At 33.7% G+C, this 19,121-nt stretch overlaps 1 protein-coding gene across 4 annotated transcripts in view; it reads right to left on the bottom strand.

Annotated features, from left to right (window-relative positions):
- Positions 1–19,117, bottom strand: part of LOC117125327 (mediator of RNA polymerase II transcription subunit 24-like) — a 32,428-nt gene extending 13,311 nt beyond the window's left edge. For 3 of the 4 annotated variants that reach the window (XM_033271796.1, XM_033271794.1, XM_033271797.1), the window contains exons 1-11: positions 18,995–19,117; positions 17,400–17,643; positions 16,624–16,742; positions 15,910–16,139; positions 13,945–14,089; positions 11,842–12,004; positions 10,275–10,388; positions 5,381–5,487; positions 3,139–3,225; positions 1,403–1,514; positions 466–611 (exon numbers count right to left, since the gene is read on the bottom strand). In XM_033271796.1, coding sequence (XP_033127687.1) covers positions 466–611; positions 1,403–1,514; positions 3,139–3,225; positions 5,381–5,487; positions 10,275–10,388; positions 11,842–12,004; positions 13,945–14,089; positions 15,910–16,139; positions 16,624–16,742; positions 17,400–17,627 — 1,451 coding nt within the window. In that variant the 5' untranslated portion in view covers positions 17,628–17,643; positions 18,995–19,117. The remainder of the gene's footprint in view (positions 1–465; positions 612–1,402; positions 1,515–3,138; positions 3,226–5,380; positions 5,488–10,274; positions 10,389–11,841; positions 12,005–13,944; positions 14,090–15,909; positions 16,140–16,623; positions 16,743–17,399; positions 17,644–18,994) is intronic. The other variant, XM_033271795.1, reaches the window with a different exon arrangement.
- Positions 19,118–19,121: the final 4 nt, after the last annotated feature.

Below are 19,121 nucleotides of genomic sequence, written 5' to 3'. Positions count from 1 at the left end.
GACTTTTTGTGTGGTAAAGAATACAAAATTGCTTGACAACCAATACGCGCTCGTTTTGACGCGCTACTGTGATTTCACGAACTAACACAATCTACTTTGATTGTGTTAGTTCGTGATGTGAGCGACGATATAAGGGTTGGCCATAGTGTTAAAAGATAATACATTTTTACTCAATTTGTGACCGAAAGTGAACCCTTTTAAATCGGGGTGTCCTAAGGAGGGGTTCTACTGTACTTTCTGGCCTTACCATATACAGTATGTGTATTTCAATGTCTCACTATTATTATTACATATTTGTTGATTTTTTCTTTATTGTGGAGGATATATTGAAAACGTTTAGACTCACCCAATGTTCAACTTAATTATTATTTACAATTTTCAATATTGTTATTATAATATTATTATTTTCATGATTATAATGTCCAATATCATTATGAAAGCAAAATAAATGCTATGAGAGCAGACCTGATAAGTTTACTTGTGAAGATCTTAAGCTTGCCTGTGCCTGCTTCAGCTGCAACAATCAAATCAAAACTCTTGCCTGCTATCAGGTGACCAAGGACACCAAGAAGATCCTCCTGTATCTTTGAAAAATCAGGATCATTGAAGGTCTGCAAAATATTAAATATGTACCTTCATCAAGAGTATCCTCACAGATGAAAAATGTATGGCTATTAGTCATTATCTATCACTATAACACTATCAATACCCCCACACCTTCACCTGTCACTGTCACCATCACCTGTCACTGTCACTATCACCATCAATGTCACCATCACCATCAATGTCACCACAAAAATTATTCATAACTGAAATCATGTTTCAAAAGAACAAAGCTCTTCAGAACCAGTTTTAGATCTAGACATCTACTACAACAAGCCATCAACCTTCCTTGATATGCTCCTTATAGGGCCAGTGAAGAGCCCACAATCAAGATCAAGATCTGGAAGAATGTCACACAGTTAAACGGGTTAGCCGTATGCTAGCCATAGTACTTGTGTGATGGGACCAAACACTAACTTCATTTCTCTATGGTAAAATATAAGTATCCCTGATAAAGATATAGATGGTTTAGAATAAAATTGGTCAGTTTTATATTACCTTTTTGTGCATCCAATAACTAGGTACCATAATTATCTACAATTTAGGAACATATGCAGATGGTGCATTGCAATTGCTGGGTTACTACCATAATCATCAATCATAATTATTTCCACAATCACATCACTGCATCATAACCATTACAAAAATCTACTCCATCTCACAATCACCTCTATTTATTAGCACATTCCTCAAAATTAATTTCATCTTCACCTTTGTCATTGTAGTCATCAACATTATCCTTGACACCACCTCCACATCCACTGTAATGGAAGTCAAACATCATGTGAGCATACTATACCTTTTCACTGAGAATACTGGTAGCCATAGTTTCTGCCTGCTGGATTAGTGTAGCATTTGGTAATGGACTTGATTCTTTCTTTGATGGTAACACTGCATTGCGCTGGTTAGCTCTGAAAACATAATCAAATGCAAAACCCACATTAAATAAACAAATAAATAAAAAAAAAAGAAGGATATTGTATTAATAATTGAATTTGTAAAACAATTTTATTTCAATTCCCTTGCAACTGTGAGTATGAACAGAACAGAATTATTATACAGTATTTAATTATTTTTATCATTTGTACTTTTACTTGGGACAAAACACTAAAAGTGGTGCAATTGTTAAAAAAAATTAAGGTCAGCTTAGCTTTTCTGCAATTATCTTGGTTGATTGCTTATAAATTTGTGTTGTTCATTATAGGTGGCAAAGACAAGCCAAATCAGTCACTCATCGCAAATTGTGTTTCAGAGATATTGGCCAAATCATTCTTGAGTGTCAACATTTTTTAAATCTATTTTATTGCACTAAACTAACCTTTATATATCTATACATCATGGTATGTTGTTATTTTCCCCCTCTTCAAAGTTAAAATAACTACTTTAATGATTTGGTGATGATTTCTGCATGAGAAATGCCTGAAATCATAAACTTTCAAGGCTGATTTCTCAAATATTTTTCTTTAAACATCTGTATGTTTAAACTCTTTCTTTTATCATTGCTCTCATTTACTTTTTAACGCTGTCTTACTGTTTTAACGCTGTATTAATAACTGAAAGTCGATTTTTTTTTTTTTTCGAGGAGTGACTGGTTTCCTGTTGATTGTTCAGTTCCATTATTCAACGATTTGAGTTACAACGGTTGTGTTAGGCAAGACTTTCTTTATTCCTTGTTTCACAAACTTATCTTTTTAAAGATTATCGGAGGAGGGCAGAATAAAAACAAAATAAAATTTTATTTCTTACTTTAATAATTTTGCCAAAAACATTCAGACGAAGAAGAAAATAAAAATAATATTTTATTGGTGAACGTAAAATAGGATGGTTAAATGCTTCAAATTTATACAATTAGGAAGAAACATACCTTATCTTTTGAGATTTCAAGGCAGCAGAGGGCGTAATAAAAATAAAGAAAAAGTTAAATTTTTTTTCTGAAATTTCCACTTTACGCGGCGGCGGGTGGACTAATTGGCCAAAAATAAAATTTTATAATATTATCAATATTTGCAGTCGGCGGGTTCGCCTTAGTGTAAATGTAGAAGACTAGAAAAAATTATCAAAAAATGCAGAAAAGCTGAAGCTTACCTTCATTTTTTAAACATCTGTACTATAGTTAATATCTTTATATCTATCCTTGAACCATTATCACTTTCATTTTCAATGTTGCAATTGCTATTGTTGTCTCCATTTTTGGTTTACCTTTGAATGTTTTTTCTACTGTTTCACAAAATTATATACGCAATTATTATTATTAATTAATTGATTGATTGATTGATTGATTGATTGATTGATTGATTAATATTATTATTATTATTATTATTATTATTATTGTACGCAATTGCTTTTTATTGAAAGGGCCTCCGCTCTACTCAACAGTCAATTAGTTCACTTTTTTGGGTTGCGGGGAGGGGGGCGGGAGGCAGAGAGGATGTGGGGAGTTGTCTGAATGTTTTAATTTAATTATATTCCTTACTGTTTTTCTAAATATTATGTTTTGACAAATGTCCTCAACAAATGAACTAGAAAGAGAATTACCTCTGTTGAATATATTCATTTGATAGTGCTTCACTAATCACATCCAATTTGACACACTGACTCAGGAGATGTTGTAAACAATCACACCTACAAAACACAGGACAAAAAATCATTAATGTTTAGTCATAACTTGGTCAGCATGTGCACTCTAAAATAAAATGTCACTGTTTCTCAGGTCTGGTCATTAAGCTGGTTTCCAATATGATTTTACAAGGGCAAGATGGCATTAATGTGTTAATGTCTTAAAATTTAAAGCTCCGGAGGTTATGCTCCTTTTTCCTCCAGTTTTTCAATATCATTCAAAAATCTGTAACTTATCTGCTTCCAGGTTTTTCATCAAATATGCTTTTTGCGTCTTAGAAAAACCAGTTGTATAACACATCAACAATTTGTTTTCCTCTGTAGCCTGGCATTAAGATTCATATTTTTTTGAGCTATAATGATACATTTTTTTTTATTATTTCCATATATTTTAAATATGTCAACTCAGACTAAAAAGAAAAACAACCATAAGTGCTTGTCAGCCATTACCCCAATGTTATGTAATATTAAAATGCTGGGTTCATGCTAACAGATCGCCAAGTCGCCATGGGCAAAAACAATTTTGAATTGGCGGAACAAAAAACAACTACTTTAGCCATTTTGGCGAAAGCTTAAAAATAATAAAAATATTTTTTTTTAAATACTTGCTGAAATACATTGTTTCTTTCATCCGACCTCTCCATGGAAATATTTTTCCATCGCCACGATCAAGGCCAAGATCTCCATTTTACGCTACTCCATTGCCAGTGCCATGTGACGTTTATGTGTGTTGTTCTATTAGTGTGACTACAAATGTCACTGTGTGCATCGCAAATTATTTTGTTATTTTAAAGTGGGCAGCGTAACAATCAGTGGCTGGATGGTAATGACTAATTTCTATGTTCACGACGGTCGGCTAGCTGTTAGCGTGCCCCAAATGCCCAAGTGCACACAGCAGAACTAAAGCAGCCGACTGTCGGGTAAATAATGGCTTTCAAGCTTGGGGGTATTTCCTTGAATGCTTGTATGATTTCAATGTCAATGGCCAGGCCAGGCTAGGCCATGTGCGATGGTTAAAAAATCTAATCAGTTATTATCGTTTTATTATAGTCAATTATGAAGATTATATTTAAATGTGTGTGTAATACTTTTTCAACATGAACCATGGGGGTCACATTGACACTTGGTTATGATTGACTTTCCGCACTATTTTTTGCTGTATTAATTAGCACGATCTACGTATGTAACGAGTACACAGAGCTTAGAGTGACGTCGCCGACGGTGAAGGTGCGGTTTAATTTCCCAACGCGACTGTGACACATTTATTGATCTGTGAAACTTTAAACCAACGGTGTATGCTGATGGTGATCGTGTAAGTTTCAAAGCAGTACAGTTATTAAAAAATTGTAAGCCTAACTGAAATATTCCTTGAATGAATGCATAAAATAAATGTCACAGCTCTCAAGTAGGCCTAGACTACATTCCTTGCTCCATGAGTGTACTTTTACCCATATCATATCAGCTCTGATGCCAATTTTTCAATCTCCTGAGTGAGAACAAACAATCGATCGCGAAGGGGGGGGGGGGNCGAGGGGGGGGGGGGGGTGTCACAAAGCGCGCGACTGTGGGAAGGGTGATTAGTCTGGGCCTTTCACAATAGTAAAGTCCATTGTTTGGGCTGGTTTTTGTGAAAGACTGATTAATGTAAAGTATCAATGTTAGCTTCTAGGCCACCCATGTTGGAATGGTCTTACAGTCTACATAATATATCATTTTCACTTCAGATGTAAATTATAATTCAATCAATAGTGCACACTAGTATTGGTAGGCCTATTTAAGATGTGATCCATCAAAAAGAGTTACAGTATTTTCTTACCGACATAAGTTTAGTCAGACTTGGATAGAAACCATTCTCTTATCAGACAGAGATTTGACATGGATTAATTCGAATTAGGGCATGATAAGTGGCTAAAACAATTTTTAACATTTTAGCCAAATTTGACTATTAAAACATATCCAATTGGCTAAATTTTCTTTTTTAGCTTTAGCCAATTGGCTAAACAAAAATGAAAGTTAGAGGGAACCCATTAATGCAACAAAATATCATATATATCATTATTTCTGTATGCTTGAATAATATGCCAACTGAAATTACAAATGAAATGTAATCCACCTTATCTTTATTTGATCTACAGTAGAAACCTGTGAAAGGATAACATACTTGCTTTTGGAATCAGCTGTATCCAACAGAGTATTCAGCCGTAGCAGTTCTTTGATTCCACGACCAAATGAAGGACCGGATTTTAGGCAAGAAAATATTTGCGGAAGCTGAAATCAAAATTATGTAAAAACGGTTAAACAATTTTGTTAAAATATTGAAATATAAATTTTTTAAATTGTAGTGTATATATATAAATTGTATTTTTGTGAGGTAGTGAGGTACCTTTGATTAGTTTTGTTAGCTTTATTTAAAATATAGAATGCGCATATACAAAACTGATACATATTCAGTTAATACAACAAAAACTGAAAGTTTAGAAAAATCTAAGAAAAAAATAAAGGGCTTTCTGTTTGCATCTACCATCCATCAACAACAGTGCATATTAGTACTTCAGTTGGATTACTAAATTATTTCCAGAATTCAGAGAAGTGTAGGCAAAGACAAGATGGCTTTGTCATTCCTTAGTCTCATCCTTGTACTGGTGATTAGTTTTCTATTTGTCAGCCATGTTATTGCTACAAGTTTCGTTGAGATGGCTTATAATAGAAGTGGCCCAAACCGGCAAAATCCTGTGAAAATTGAACAATCAAGTAAAAAGTACAAGGTGGTGTGGATTGCAGGAAGGTATTCCATCGATAAACCTAATAAGCTTCAACAAGATGTTCAGAAGTACCACATCTACAAAGAATATGTTTCTAAAAAGAACTCAGTTAGAATCAATTGTCAACTGTGCATATCTTTCAGTATACAACAAGATGTGGGAATATACATATGCACAGATGATGACAATGAACATTATCTGGTTTCTCCTCCTGAAGTCACACTGAATGGGGCTAGAGAAATAAAAAATGAAGTTATCTGTAAAGGTTTGACAGATAAAATACAGGGAAATGAACTTAAAATTGGATGCAAGGTGCAGCCATTCTGGAAAAATGCCATCAAACAAGTTGTTACAGTTGGATGGATCCAGGGAGGACAATATATTACACAATCACATGATTTATTAAAATACATATCTCTAACAATATTTGACTGAAGTGTAACTGTCCTCTTATACACATCTAGATGTGTATAAGAGACAGTCTACCTACCCATCAATGCAAATAACAGAAATAACAAATGGAATGAAAATGACAACATAGATGTCATTAAATGTGATAAATGCCAAGAAGATAATAATTTTGATGAGGAAGTTCCACAATATTTTGTACTAGAGCCAAATTCGCCTAAAAACTAAACTGTAAAAAACTGCAATATTTTAACAGGAGCGTTTTACTAAAACCTAATAATATTTGACATAATATTCAGTTATAAATATGCTTTGTTTAAACATTTTTCCTGTTCATTACTTTAGATCTCTGCAAAATACATTTATCAAATATTAAAGTATCATCATCAAGAGTATCCTCACAGATGAAACATAACACTAATAATAATCAATATAATATGCCAATTTAAAAAATGATCAAAGGCACAGTTTACCCCCAGAGAAACCATGTTTTAAATTAACTTTCAATGAATTTAAAGTAGTCAAATCTTTAACAAAGGGAAGGAGTTCATGGCAATAGGGAGAGGCAGAGTAAGAAAAGTGTATTGGCCATGTTGGCTAAAAGCAATAACCTGTATCTATTACCATCAATATCATCTGTTCCTGTCACTAAAAGGATTAAAAGAGAAACAATTTTATTAAAATATTATTTCTTTTTATATTTTATTAGTGTATATTTATAGTTTACATATTACTAAAGGGAGTAAAATGTTGTATAGCATCAGTTAGATTTGGTTTGCCCGAGACTATTTGTCTTAATGAATAAATGAAAAAAATTAAACAAATTAGAAGTACTATTATACTGTATTTGTAATATTACCACTACAGTGTATGGCCAGGTGTTGTACTTGTTTTGCTTTACCTACTTAACAGAAAACATGGTAAACATCGGCAAACTGCAGTGCATAATCCAGCAGATGTTGACATGAGTGTTTGTAGCACTTCTGACATTCCACAGACCAGTGCACCAGATAAGGAGATATATTATATACAATTGAGGATATGGCAGATAATACTGGAAGCCAATCCATCTAGCGACACTGTGACTAAGAAGTGGAGGTACACGGGTGCAGAAACCTACCAAAGGAAGACCAATGAATTTAATGGAGAGGAAGAATGGAATGATAATTACAACATAAGTTTCAATTAAGTTGACAAATGTAGAAAAATATATAATATATTGTTGAATGTTACATTACACTTCAGTCAAATATGCCTGCAGATAAGGAGATATACAATTGAGGATATGGTAGACAACACTGGAAGCCACTCCAGTCCTAGCGAACATGAATGAGAAAAAGAGGTATACAGGTGCAGAAACTTACCAAATCTGCCTCAAACTTACACTGCAATATTTAAACAGAAAAAGTTTACTAAAATAAATTTTATATTGAAACATTAATCAGTCTTTTTCATGGTAAGTTTCTTTCCCAATAATATTTGTCCTAATAAATAAAATAAAAAAATTAAACTAATCAGAAGTACTAATTTTTATCATATTATTACAATTTAGCCAGGAATCGCTGAAATGATTACTTTGAAATGTAAAGTGGAACATGGAATATTGTTTAAAAAAATTGACAAACATGATGATACTGTTGTAGTATTTGATAACTTAAATCAACACTAAAGAGTAAAAGCCAAATATTATAAAGTGTATAGATACAAATCTTATACATCAGTACCAAACAAAACTGAAAGTCAGTAAAAATTGTTAAAAAACAAAGGGTGTTCTCTGTTTCCTTTAATTATCCATCAACAACAGCACATATCAGTACTTAAACTACTGTACAATCACTAAAATCTATAGAAGTTGGATTATTAAAATCATTTCAGGACTAAAAGAAGACTATGCCACTCCTTAATCTCATCCTTGTAGTGGTGATAAGTTTGCTGGTTGTTGGCCATATTGCTGGAGGTTTTATTGAGTTGGCTTATAATGAAAGTGGTTCAAACTTGGAACATCCTGTGAAAATTAAACAAACACGTAAAGAGTACAAGGTGGTATGGACTGGAGAAAGGTATTCCATCGATGACCCTAATGACCTTCAACAAGATGTTCAGAAGTACCACGTCTACAAAGATTACCCTTCTAAATATAACTCGGTTAGAGTCAAGTGTCAACTGTTCATATCACTTGGTAAACAAGATGTGGGAATATACATATGCAGAGATGATGGCAATGAACATTATCTGGTTTTTCCTCCTGAAGTCACACTTAATGGGGCTAGAGAAATAAAAAATGAAGATATCTGTGAAGGTTTAACAGATATCATAGAAGGAGATGAAGTAAAAATCAAATGTAAAGTGCAGGAAATCTTGACAAATGTTGTAACAAAAGATGTTACAATTGGATGGATCCAGGTAGGACATAACATTTCAGTGTCACATGCTTTGAAAAAAAACTTATCACTTGAGCAAACTTTAATAGGATTTTATTTGGGAGATGGTGTACTGTTCTACTGTTTTTCAATTGAAAATACAAACATTTTCAATATATGCAAAATATTAACTTTGAAAGTTCAATCTAAATTAAATGTAAAAATTCATACTTTATACGAAACACCTGGTGGTAAACATTATTGCTTCATCTGTCATGCTAAAGGTGGATCTGGTACAAGAGTTTACAACTGGACATTAAATGAAAAGCATTTGATCAATTGCAATGACAGCCATGACAATGAAAGGTGCTTCAACAATTTACCAGCGGACAATTACACTATCAAATGTATGGTGAGTACTCATGCTCAGAAAATGTTTGATTCGATTGAGTTCACCATCAAAGATGTCATGCCAACATCCATAACAACATCAAAAGGAAAATCAAGCATATTATGCAATGACAATGACAAAGAGGGTAGCTATCACTTGATATTAACAATAATGATACTGGTTGTATTAACAATAATACTTCTGTTTGCTGTACTTGTATGTGTATACTCCAGAAAAAACATGATAATTATCAGCAAAATGAAGTGAAAATTCCAGGAGATATTTGCCATTCGTGTCCAGGGCACTTCTGACATCACACAGATCACTTCAGACACAAATATATTTAATACACAATTGAGGATACAGAAGATCATACTAAAAACTGCTTTGTGTAGAAAATGCAAACATCTACCAAAGGAAGATCATCCAAATAAGGGAGATAACAAATGCATCAAAGAAAATGACAACATAGATGTCATTAAAAGTGACAAAAAAAGAGAAAATGAAAATGTTGATGTGGAAATTTCACATTATTTTGTACATTAGTCAGATCTACTTGAAAACTGAACTTGATATGCTGTAATATTTAACAAAAATATTTTAATAAAACTAAACAATATTTTGAGATACTGTACAGTCTTTTAGTTAGCTAATGTTTATTTTTTAATAAATATTTGCTGTTATATTGATAACTCAAATGACTTTAAAATAAGAATCAGTGTACAATGTCTATTTAATGAATACTTGCCAGGATGAACAGTTATAAGCAAGAAAATGATGGGATATTCAAACTAAGGCGTATATAACGCATCAATGGTACAGCCAGTGTCAATTTTCCTTATGTTGTCAGTATGTGTACAGCTTACATATGAAGAGATTGTATTCCTAAGGGGGGGAAAACCACATGCTTTGTGTCTCTGTGAAGTTTAGCTTCTTGAGCGATCATTGTGCACTTTTCCATGGTTGCCTTTACGTCTTCCCAGGAAAATCATCTGTTTGCAGGGAGCCTGGGCCAGCCAAAAGCTTGACATGCCTAAATTTGGCTTATATCTGTTCATACATGTATTAAGTATTACACTCATATACCAACAACATCACTTCTGATTTGTGTGATTTAAATTATATATCAACTACCTTCACAAAAGCAAATGCATGCCACTTGAGTTCATCCACACTGTCAATGTGATCAACTAGGCCTAGGAGGGCTGAATGACACAGCTCCTTCACTAGTGTGTGTCGTTGAATATGCTAAATAAATAGAAAAATAGCATTAAATATTAAAACTGCAAATTAGTTTAAAAGTGTATTGAGCTAATAAGCCCGAACAATAAAATTCAATACTTAAATTTAGTGTAGTTGTATGCTTAGTTAATAAAGTAAAAGTAAAATACCCAGTTTCAATAAAACAATTAAACAATTTTAAAATTTGCTGGCAACTTCAATTTTTGTAAAAAGAAGAGCCTAAAATCAGTGAAAACTAAACTGTTTTGATGTATGTATTTTTTGGGGTTAATAAAAAACATTTCAATTTTTTGAGTAAGCAAATGTTTAAGTTCAATTTCAGAATGTTCTTCTATATTTTAATATAGATACTGAACAACCTGTTTTATATTATTACACTATTGTTTTATTGAGAGTTTTAATGTTGTTATAACATTGATCAAAGTTGCTGTTGGTTTATTAGAGTTTTACTCAGAGTTAATTAAATAATCAGAGAGTCATTGTTAGTATCAAATTATATATATATATATATCTGCAATTTTTAAAGTAATTAACAAAGACTTATTTACAAACAAATAGTATTTTAAGAATTTACTTCAAATGCAGAAACACTTAAAGGAACTTGTTGATAGACTATTAGAAACCAAATGATGTTTCATGATCTATTAAAACCATCAATGCTCTACTAACCAAGGCTATCAGAGCTGATCATTTTGAAACCTCAATGCTATATAAGTCTCTTCATGAGTCTTTAGGTAGTGGGGTTGTTTTTAAATACGTAGGCAAGATTGACCCAAAGACCATCTTAACTTCAAAGTGGAGCTGTAGCTTAGTGGTTAAGATGCTTACCTTCAATTTCAGGATGCTGGGTTCAAATCCTGTCATTATTACAGGATTTATTCTCACAACCAAAACTCTCTAATACCCCATTCAGACTAGCATCGCATTGCGATCAGTTGTAGCAATTGCGACACCCAACTTCACCCAATCGCAAAGTAAAATCGTGTGTAAAAGCTCACCAATTTTATTTATGTAATCGATATTGCAATTGTTACCCATTGCGATTGGGTGCTACAATCTTTATTACTCCCGATTACCACGGAATCCGATCGCAACAAATCACAACGAATTTCAAAGGCACTGTTGCCTGAGGTCAGTCAACATAGGCCTAGCCATTGGAGGCCTGGCCCTAAAATGTAAAGTTTGTGTTGGTCTGAATGCGTTTGTTAATTGCGATCGGGAGTAATCAGTTTTGGATTACCACTGATTACATCACAACAGAGTGTAGACTGAATAGGGTATAAGCCTCATAACAAAACTTTTATATGTTTTATAGAGCATCATGCATGAAGTTTTTTATTGAAAAGAAATTTTTACTTAGACAGTGATTAAGTTCGCTATTGAAAATATTTGTCTTATATGGCTAAATAAATTTTTAAAAATATTGTATTAAATGTACTGTGCACCTTGTAAAACTTACTTGAACCTTTTCTATCAAAAGAATTTGATCAACAAAACACTGGACATCATTTGTGATATTTATTGCAGCTTCCAGAAAAGTTATCATGTTGATAATACAGCTTGTTCCTTTCACAACAATTGAGTTTGTGTGCTGTGTTACAGGTATTTGTATGTAAGGAATCCTGTATATGAGAAAATGAAGAGAAAATATAATGTTGAGCATATCAAATTATGGTTAAGGTATAGTTAAATTTACCTTGAATTTACCATGAATCTTCGAGAACTAGATCAATGCTCATTTGTCCCTCTACCATTATTGAATACTCTTCTGTTACATGTATATACGAAAGTCTGTAAGACTGTAAGTCTGCTCTGGTGGCCCGACCAGACTTTCTCTAAGCCTGCTTTGAAACAATTTACCAAACTCTGATTTACCACGTCACTAGGAAGGCAGTTCCAATCATTGGTAACTCAAATTACAAACAAGTTTATAATTTTGTACAACTTGTATGCATGGCCTCTAGTTATGGGATAATCTTATCCTGTAAACAAACGTTCAGGCTCCAACAGATCGATACCATGAAAAATTTTAAAAGTCTGAATGACATCTACTCGTTTTTTCCTAAACAACCAAAGTTGGTAAATTAAGAGCCTTAAGTCTCTTCACATTATTGTAAAATTAAAGTCTTATAGATTATCTGGCAACCTACTTAATAGGATTGAGGAATTTTTAAAAGGTAGGAAACAGCGAGTGTTTGTTAATGGTGTTCATTATGGACGGCGATGCGTGTCTAGCATGTTAAACATTAAAATACTGTTTGAGCTCTTGTTTAAGCAATAGTACCTGAACTGAGTGAGTAAAAGGATAAATTTGGACTGGGACACCGGATACATGCGACGGCTGTAGTACAGTACAGTATCACTTTTACTACTACTACTATTATTATTATTATTATTTATTATTATTTATTTATTATATTATTAGTATTTATTATTGGTGGTCATGTCTTAAAATTTGTTTAGATACTTATTTGACCTCCTACCGCACACTTTTTGGTGGTGTACTTTAATTTTTGTCTTATGTTCTGAGTTGATTCATGTGTTTTTAACGATAATTTTGTAAAGCTGTTTTTTAGAATCAATAGGAAAACCAATAAAAAAAAATGCATTGATCATCTCTCTTAAAGGCAATTTTCTTTGAAACATGCTTCAGATATCCGAATTTCAAGATGGTTGTATGGATGGATGGAACACCAAAGATACCCCAAGACAGTCTGAAGAAGGCTCATTTCCAGTAGGGTCTTCCTGGTGGTGATTCGGCAGTACACTGATCCCCTACACTTTTCCGAAGAGTGTACTTGCGTTCTTTAATGTGCACGTGGGTTATAATGCACATGGGACCAAGAACTTAATGTCTTATCCAAAAGGCAGCTACACTATTGTAACTTGCATTTCAGCTCTCCAGCTGAAATACAAGGAGAGCAGCGAAGGGTATTGAACCGGGGACCAATAGATCGCTATGGTTAAGCGCACAAACAGTGGCGGCTACCGGTGTAAACGATTGAGCTAATCTGCTCTATTAACTGCACTCAACCTAGGAACTTAATTCAAGGGCCAAAAAAATGCTTTTATGGTCATCAGTAACTTGCTTTCATGTTTGGTAAAAAAACTCATTTTGCATTGACTGCCAGACATTTTTTTAAGGTTCCTTCCTGTTTGCCAAAATAAGTTTACATGTACAAACATTTTGAAATTTTATCTAGTCATATAACATCAAAATGATGTGTCTAAAAAATTGGCAAGAAAATATTTGGGGACGAATAAACTCATCGACGGCACTTATAGTACTTCTTATTGACTATGCCAAGTTTGAGTTATCTTGTCCACTTTTTGCATGGGTTGGTATATGTTCAAAGGGTGCCCCCACTTGTGCTGCTCCAGTGTACTATCGGCAACGTAACACAACAAGCATACATACGTCATTTGTACCTTATCATTTAGGTGTATCTTCCGCGAACTACCAGCCGTTGAGTCTGTGCTACAATGTATAACAAAGAAAATATAAACGCTAGAACACTACCCCGATTTTGACGAGTATACTCATCGCTCACATTTTGCTTACTTTAAGACGTCTTGCATTGATCTTAAAACTTTTTCTTTGAGCTCTTTTTTCATGAATACTGGTGTTGGTTGGCCACTTTCAGGCTCGGAAACAGTTAAACTTTCTTTCACTCTCATCACAGCTTCTTGAACAGTTCTCCATGCTTCTGTCAATGTCAGAAAGGAACAGAAATGCTGACTGTGATAATAATGTCTGTATACCATTAATTTATTTTGCATCAACACATGAAAACTTTTTATACTTTAAAAACTTTAAAATTGTAAGAATGTGGGGCACATAAAAGGAATATACTGTATGCATTGTCCAGATTATCAAATTTTCTTTGATAAAAAACTGTTGTATGCCTATATATACAGTAGTCATGATGTGCCTATATATGGTCATGATGTGATGTTCTCATGACCATATATAGGCATGACACATGCTTTTGTCAAATAAAATGTGACAGTCTTGACAGGGCTTTAGGCAATTGATGACCTTTGTATTTATGCCATTCCTTCTCAAATCTAAAATAAAATCAAATTGCCGCAATTTCTATCAGTGCATTCAATTGTCTGTATTCGAAGTCACCAAGTGCAATTTTACTCCAGGAGGAATAGACAACCATTAGGTCAAGTACCTTGCATAATAACCAAAGCTAAATGGATATTGAGGGGTTCGAGCTGCCAACATCTCGGCCGTCCCGAGGCAAAACAACGTAACTGACATTTTTGTCGATTTTGAGATAATACAATTTGAGAATATATAAACACGTCTGAATTACCTGTGAAAATTTCAGGTCTCAATAATGCGCCGTTTCAGAGATAGCACCACCTATCTTTAAGCACAAAACTCTAGTGGTTTTCAGCGGCAAAACAACGTAACTACAAGATTACGGGGCAAAACAACATATCTACGATGAAGATACGTTGTTTTGCCTCGGAATGGTATTCAAAAATTGTCTTGAGTTAATGGAGTTTAGCAAGGAAAAATCAAATGGTTATTGGTGTTTATATATCAATATTCTTTCTTAACAGCGACGTATGAACAAGCATATGATTGCCCCAAACGTGTTAAATTCCAAAAATATGTCTTACTTGCATCAATACCGAGAATGATATCTTTCTGAGGCAAAACAAAGTATCTGTAATTATTGCTAATAACTTTGCAAAACAAATCATTGTAATTAAAATTTCACATATAATCACAATGTCTATAGATATACAAACCTGCAAAATTTCAAAAGGGTAAAGCCCCTCTCCCACTAGGGTTTTTTTCAGTATACGAGTTACAAGAGAATGCCGAGTTGCTAACTCGGCAAACTCGGCAAAAACTCGTAGGACAATTCGGAAAGCTCGGAGAGGACTCTTATCTACTCGTAGCAGCTCTGAACTCGTGGCGCTAATTTTGAACACGTTCAAAATTATCGCCACGAGTAGATAACACGTAGTAAACTCGAAGAACTCTTAGGTAGCTCGTAGAGTATTCGGGGTACTCTTACATAGCTCGTACACTACTCTGGATACTCGTCGGCGGTTTTGTCATCTACGAGTTTGATGCGAGCACCCAAAAACGAGTATCTAATTCGGTACAAACTTGTTACGCTCGTAATAATCTCGTAGTTAACTCGGCGCTCTGCTCGGCATAATTCGTACATAACTCGTAACCAACTCCATAAAGTCGTACCTCACTCGTAGCTATCACGTAATAAGCTCGTATAAGGTCCTTTCTAAAGATCACGAGTTTTAACTCGTAGAAATCGTACGACTCTTAGGTGAAATAAACCTAGGTGGGAGAGGGGCTTATGACAACTTATTGCAAAGTTCAAGTTACGTTGTTTTGCCACAGAATGGCCGATCTAGGTTGAGTGCCCAAGCCACAAGTGCTGCGCCAAATGCTTTTGATAATTATTATTATATCTATGCATCCTCCAGATGCTTCAAAAATAAGAAAACTGATTACAACATACGCAAATAATCAACTAACCCTCATCTTCAGATTTCCCTATGAAGAGCAGGAGACGAGACACGCCTGTCATACAGACCATTTTGTGGAACCGGTCGATAAGAATGTCTAGCATATGCGTCATCATCACATCAACTTTAGTAGTAGTGTCTTTGATTTTCTCAACGCATGCAGTGATGCTGTCCAGAAGCCATAGAACAACTCTTAAATATGACTTTGCAAGATACATGCCTTCATCCATCGTATGACCACTGAGATTAACAAAAAACAAGAAAATTTTAAATATGATTTATACTCTAAAAAAAGCGGGAAATTTTTCTCAAAATCCTAAAAAAAAATAAAATATTGCTATTAAAACTGGGGGAATAAGGTGTAAAAATGGGCAGTTACGCCCCTTTTTCCCTCAGTTTTTAAATATTAAAAAATCTGTATCTCATTCACCGTTCCCCAGTTTTTCGTCAAACAAATTTTTTCTGTTTTAGAAAAATCAGTTCTACAACATATCAAAAATTTTTTTTCCTCCAGAGCCTGACTTTAATAATATAATAACAAATATATAATAAAATTATAAGAAAAATACAAAACAGCTTACACATTATATAAAATAATCACATTAATTAACATTAAACTTCCATTCCATTTCCATTCATATGCAAATAATTATTTACATATTCAAAAAAAGTGATTTTGGTATTTTTCTTGGCCATTAGATTGTGTATATTTGGTTGGACTTACCCAAGTTTACTAACACAGATGAATAGAATATCAAGCAGACCTTTCATACAGTATGGCCTCTGAATACAGATGTCCTCATAAGTTATTATACTGTTGAAGATGGCTGTACAGGAGACTATCTGATAATAATAATTTATAGAAAACATGGTTCACATATTGAATTCGCAAGTTGATAAAGTGGCTTATAATGATCCTCAATTTTGTTCCTTTGTTATTAATGAATTTTTATTAAATATAAAATTTATTAGTATTCTGATTGTATTCAATAAACATAAAGTATTGCAGGACAGAACTAAGTTGAAAATAATTTATTGAACACAAGATCACATATTACAGTATTCACAATTTTATTAAGCATTTTTTAATGATCCTCAATTTTGTTACTTTGTTATTAATGAATATTTATTACATACAATATGTCTTACATTATGATTTTATTCAATAAACCTACAGTAAGTATTGCAGGACAGAACTATTAGTGGAATTCAAATTCAAGAAAAGGGGTCAGCAACAAGGGAGTAGCAAGCACCCAAGTGTCTTACAAACAGAAGTGGAAAATAAATAAGAAAGTGCAGATAGCCGACTAAAAACAGCTGATAAATCTCCAGAACAAGATGACTCAAACTTATCATCTACACGTATTATGATTTCAAATGCACTGTTATTTTTCTATTGAACACTCTCAGTAGGAGTGAAGCCTCCGTTTTAAATGAGAGACAATAAAGTTATTATTCTTAAAATTAATCAGACAATAAAAATCAATTATTCTACTGTACCTGACATGATATTGCATGCTCAAGGTAAGTCAATATCAATGAATTTGGCGTAGGCCCAACAAAAATTTGATTCAAGAGAATTTCTGCAAGACTGAATGCATCTCCAGACATTCCACGGGGGACTATTTTCTTTATCTCTGTACTCCACTGGACATCTGACCATCTCTCCCTCCAGGCCTGCATGACCTGTTGCTGGAGTAATTCACTCTTGGACCTAGCCACATCCATCAGGGAGCTGGTAAATCTGCCATTTAGACAAAGAAAATTAGGAATACTTTGGATGAAATAATAAATAATAACTGAAAGGATTTAGATTTTGTGGATGAAATATTAAGGTACAGGTGGGCCTACAATAAAAAATTAAAACTTTATACCTTTAGGCACAAGGCCAAGGATTACCAATCAACTTAATCACTGTCCTACATAGGTGGCAATCTCTTTACACGACAAACATATACACATGATGCTTTACATATTGAGCAAGACTTAGAACGAGGCTTATGGAGTGGAGTTGTTTTGTCGTGAGAAAAATCCTGGAATCTGACAGCATATGAAACCCAGCATCATGGGATTGGAAGTTATGCATCTTAACCACCAAGTTATTCAAAAAGAAAAAAAAAAAAAGTTTAAAAGAATATTATTTTCAAAGTAATTTTTATCAAAATAATCTTTAAAAATCAATAATTATTGATCCCTTCCACCTCATTTCTTTTTGCTCTATGGCACCAAACACCAAAATCCCAGGGAAGTTTTTCAGCCATTATTTGGCTTTTCTAGGGATAACCATGGTATCCCATTCAAAGTACTGCCAATCTTATTAATAATTACCATATATTGTCACATATAAAGCTACGTTTACACTAAACACGATAACAACACGACGACATATCATTGCATCATTTATATTCTTCAACATTGAGTGTATGTTTATCGTGTCGTTATTGTTATCGTGTCTAGGCCTAGTGTAAATTTATCTTTAGACGATCAAGGCTTTTAAAATAAAATAGCAAATTATGATCGAAAAACTGGGGTTGTACAGTAACTACTCACAGCCATAATTTCATAAACATTGGTTATAAAAATTAGGTCAAAACCTAATTTTTGGTAAAATCTGTGCAGAAATCGGCCCTTATTTTTTGCTCGGAGGATATATTCCCCACACAGCCTTACTCTGTTTTCTGTGACTGTCAGAATTTATTGCACGCTTGTTTTGTTTGTTGACTGGCCTGATAATAAAATTATCTGGTATCAAAATTATAATTTTATGAGTGTTAGCAAGTTGGGTTTGGTGCTATATATTTAATATGAATTAATTCGGGCAAGTTTGCTTTAATGCCCTTATAGATAAGTTCATTTATATGCTAGGCCTCTCGTATGTTGATAGTAGCACTCATGGGTTTTCTCGAACTGACGAAGGAGAGGTTTATTGACCTCATCAGACATCAACCTTTCCCTGCTGCTTGGCCTAGCTCCAAGTCCAAAAATCTGCTGCATCAGCATCTGGCAATTTCAAACCTGTTAGTCTATTAAATTAATAAATATATAGTATATACGTAGAACAAAGTAATTGTGCAAGTCTGTGCTATTTAACTTACATTTCCTAAACAAAATTGAATCACAGCACAAACACAACGACAACTTCGAGTCTAACTCGCCCTTGTAGGAAATCGTGTATCGCCATAATTCGTACTGTACATGTTGTGTGAGTTCAACAACAAGGTC

Source organism: Anneissia japonica, unplaced genomic scaffold (assembly GCF_011630105.1).
Source record: "Anneissia japonica isolate Jap-2015-1 unplaced genomic scaffold, ASM1163010v1 scaffold315_len769609_cov171, whole genome shotgun sequence".
NCBI classification, from domain to species: Eukaryota; Metazoa; Echinodermata; class Crinoidea; order Comatulida; family Comatulidae; genus Anneissia; species Anneissia japonica.
This window is presented reverse-complemented; position numbering and strand designations above follow the sequence as displayed.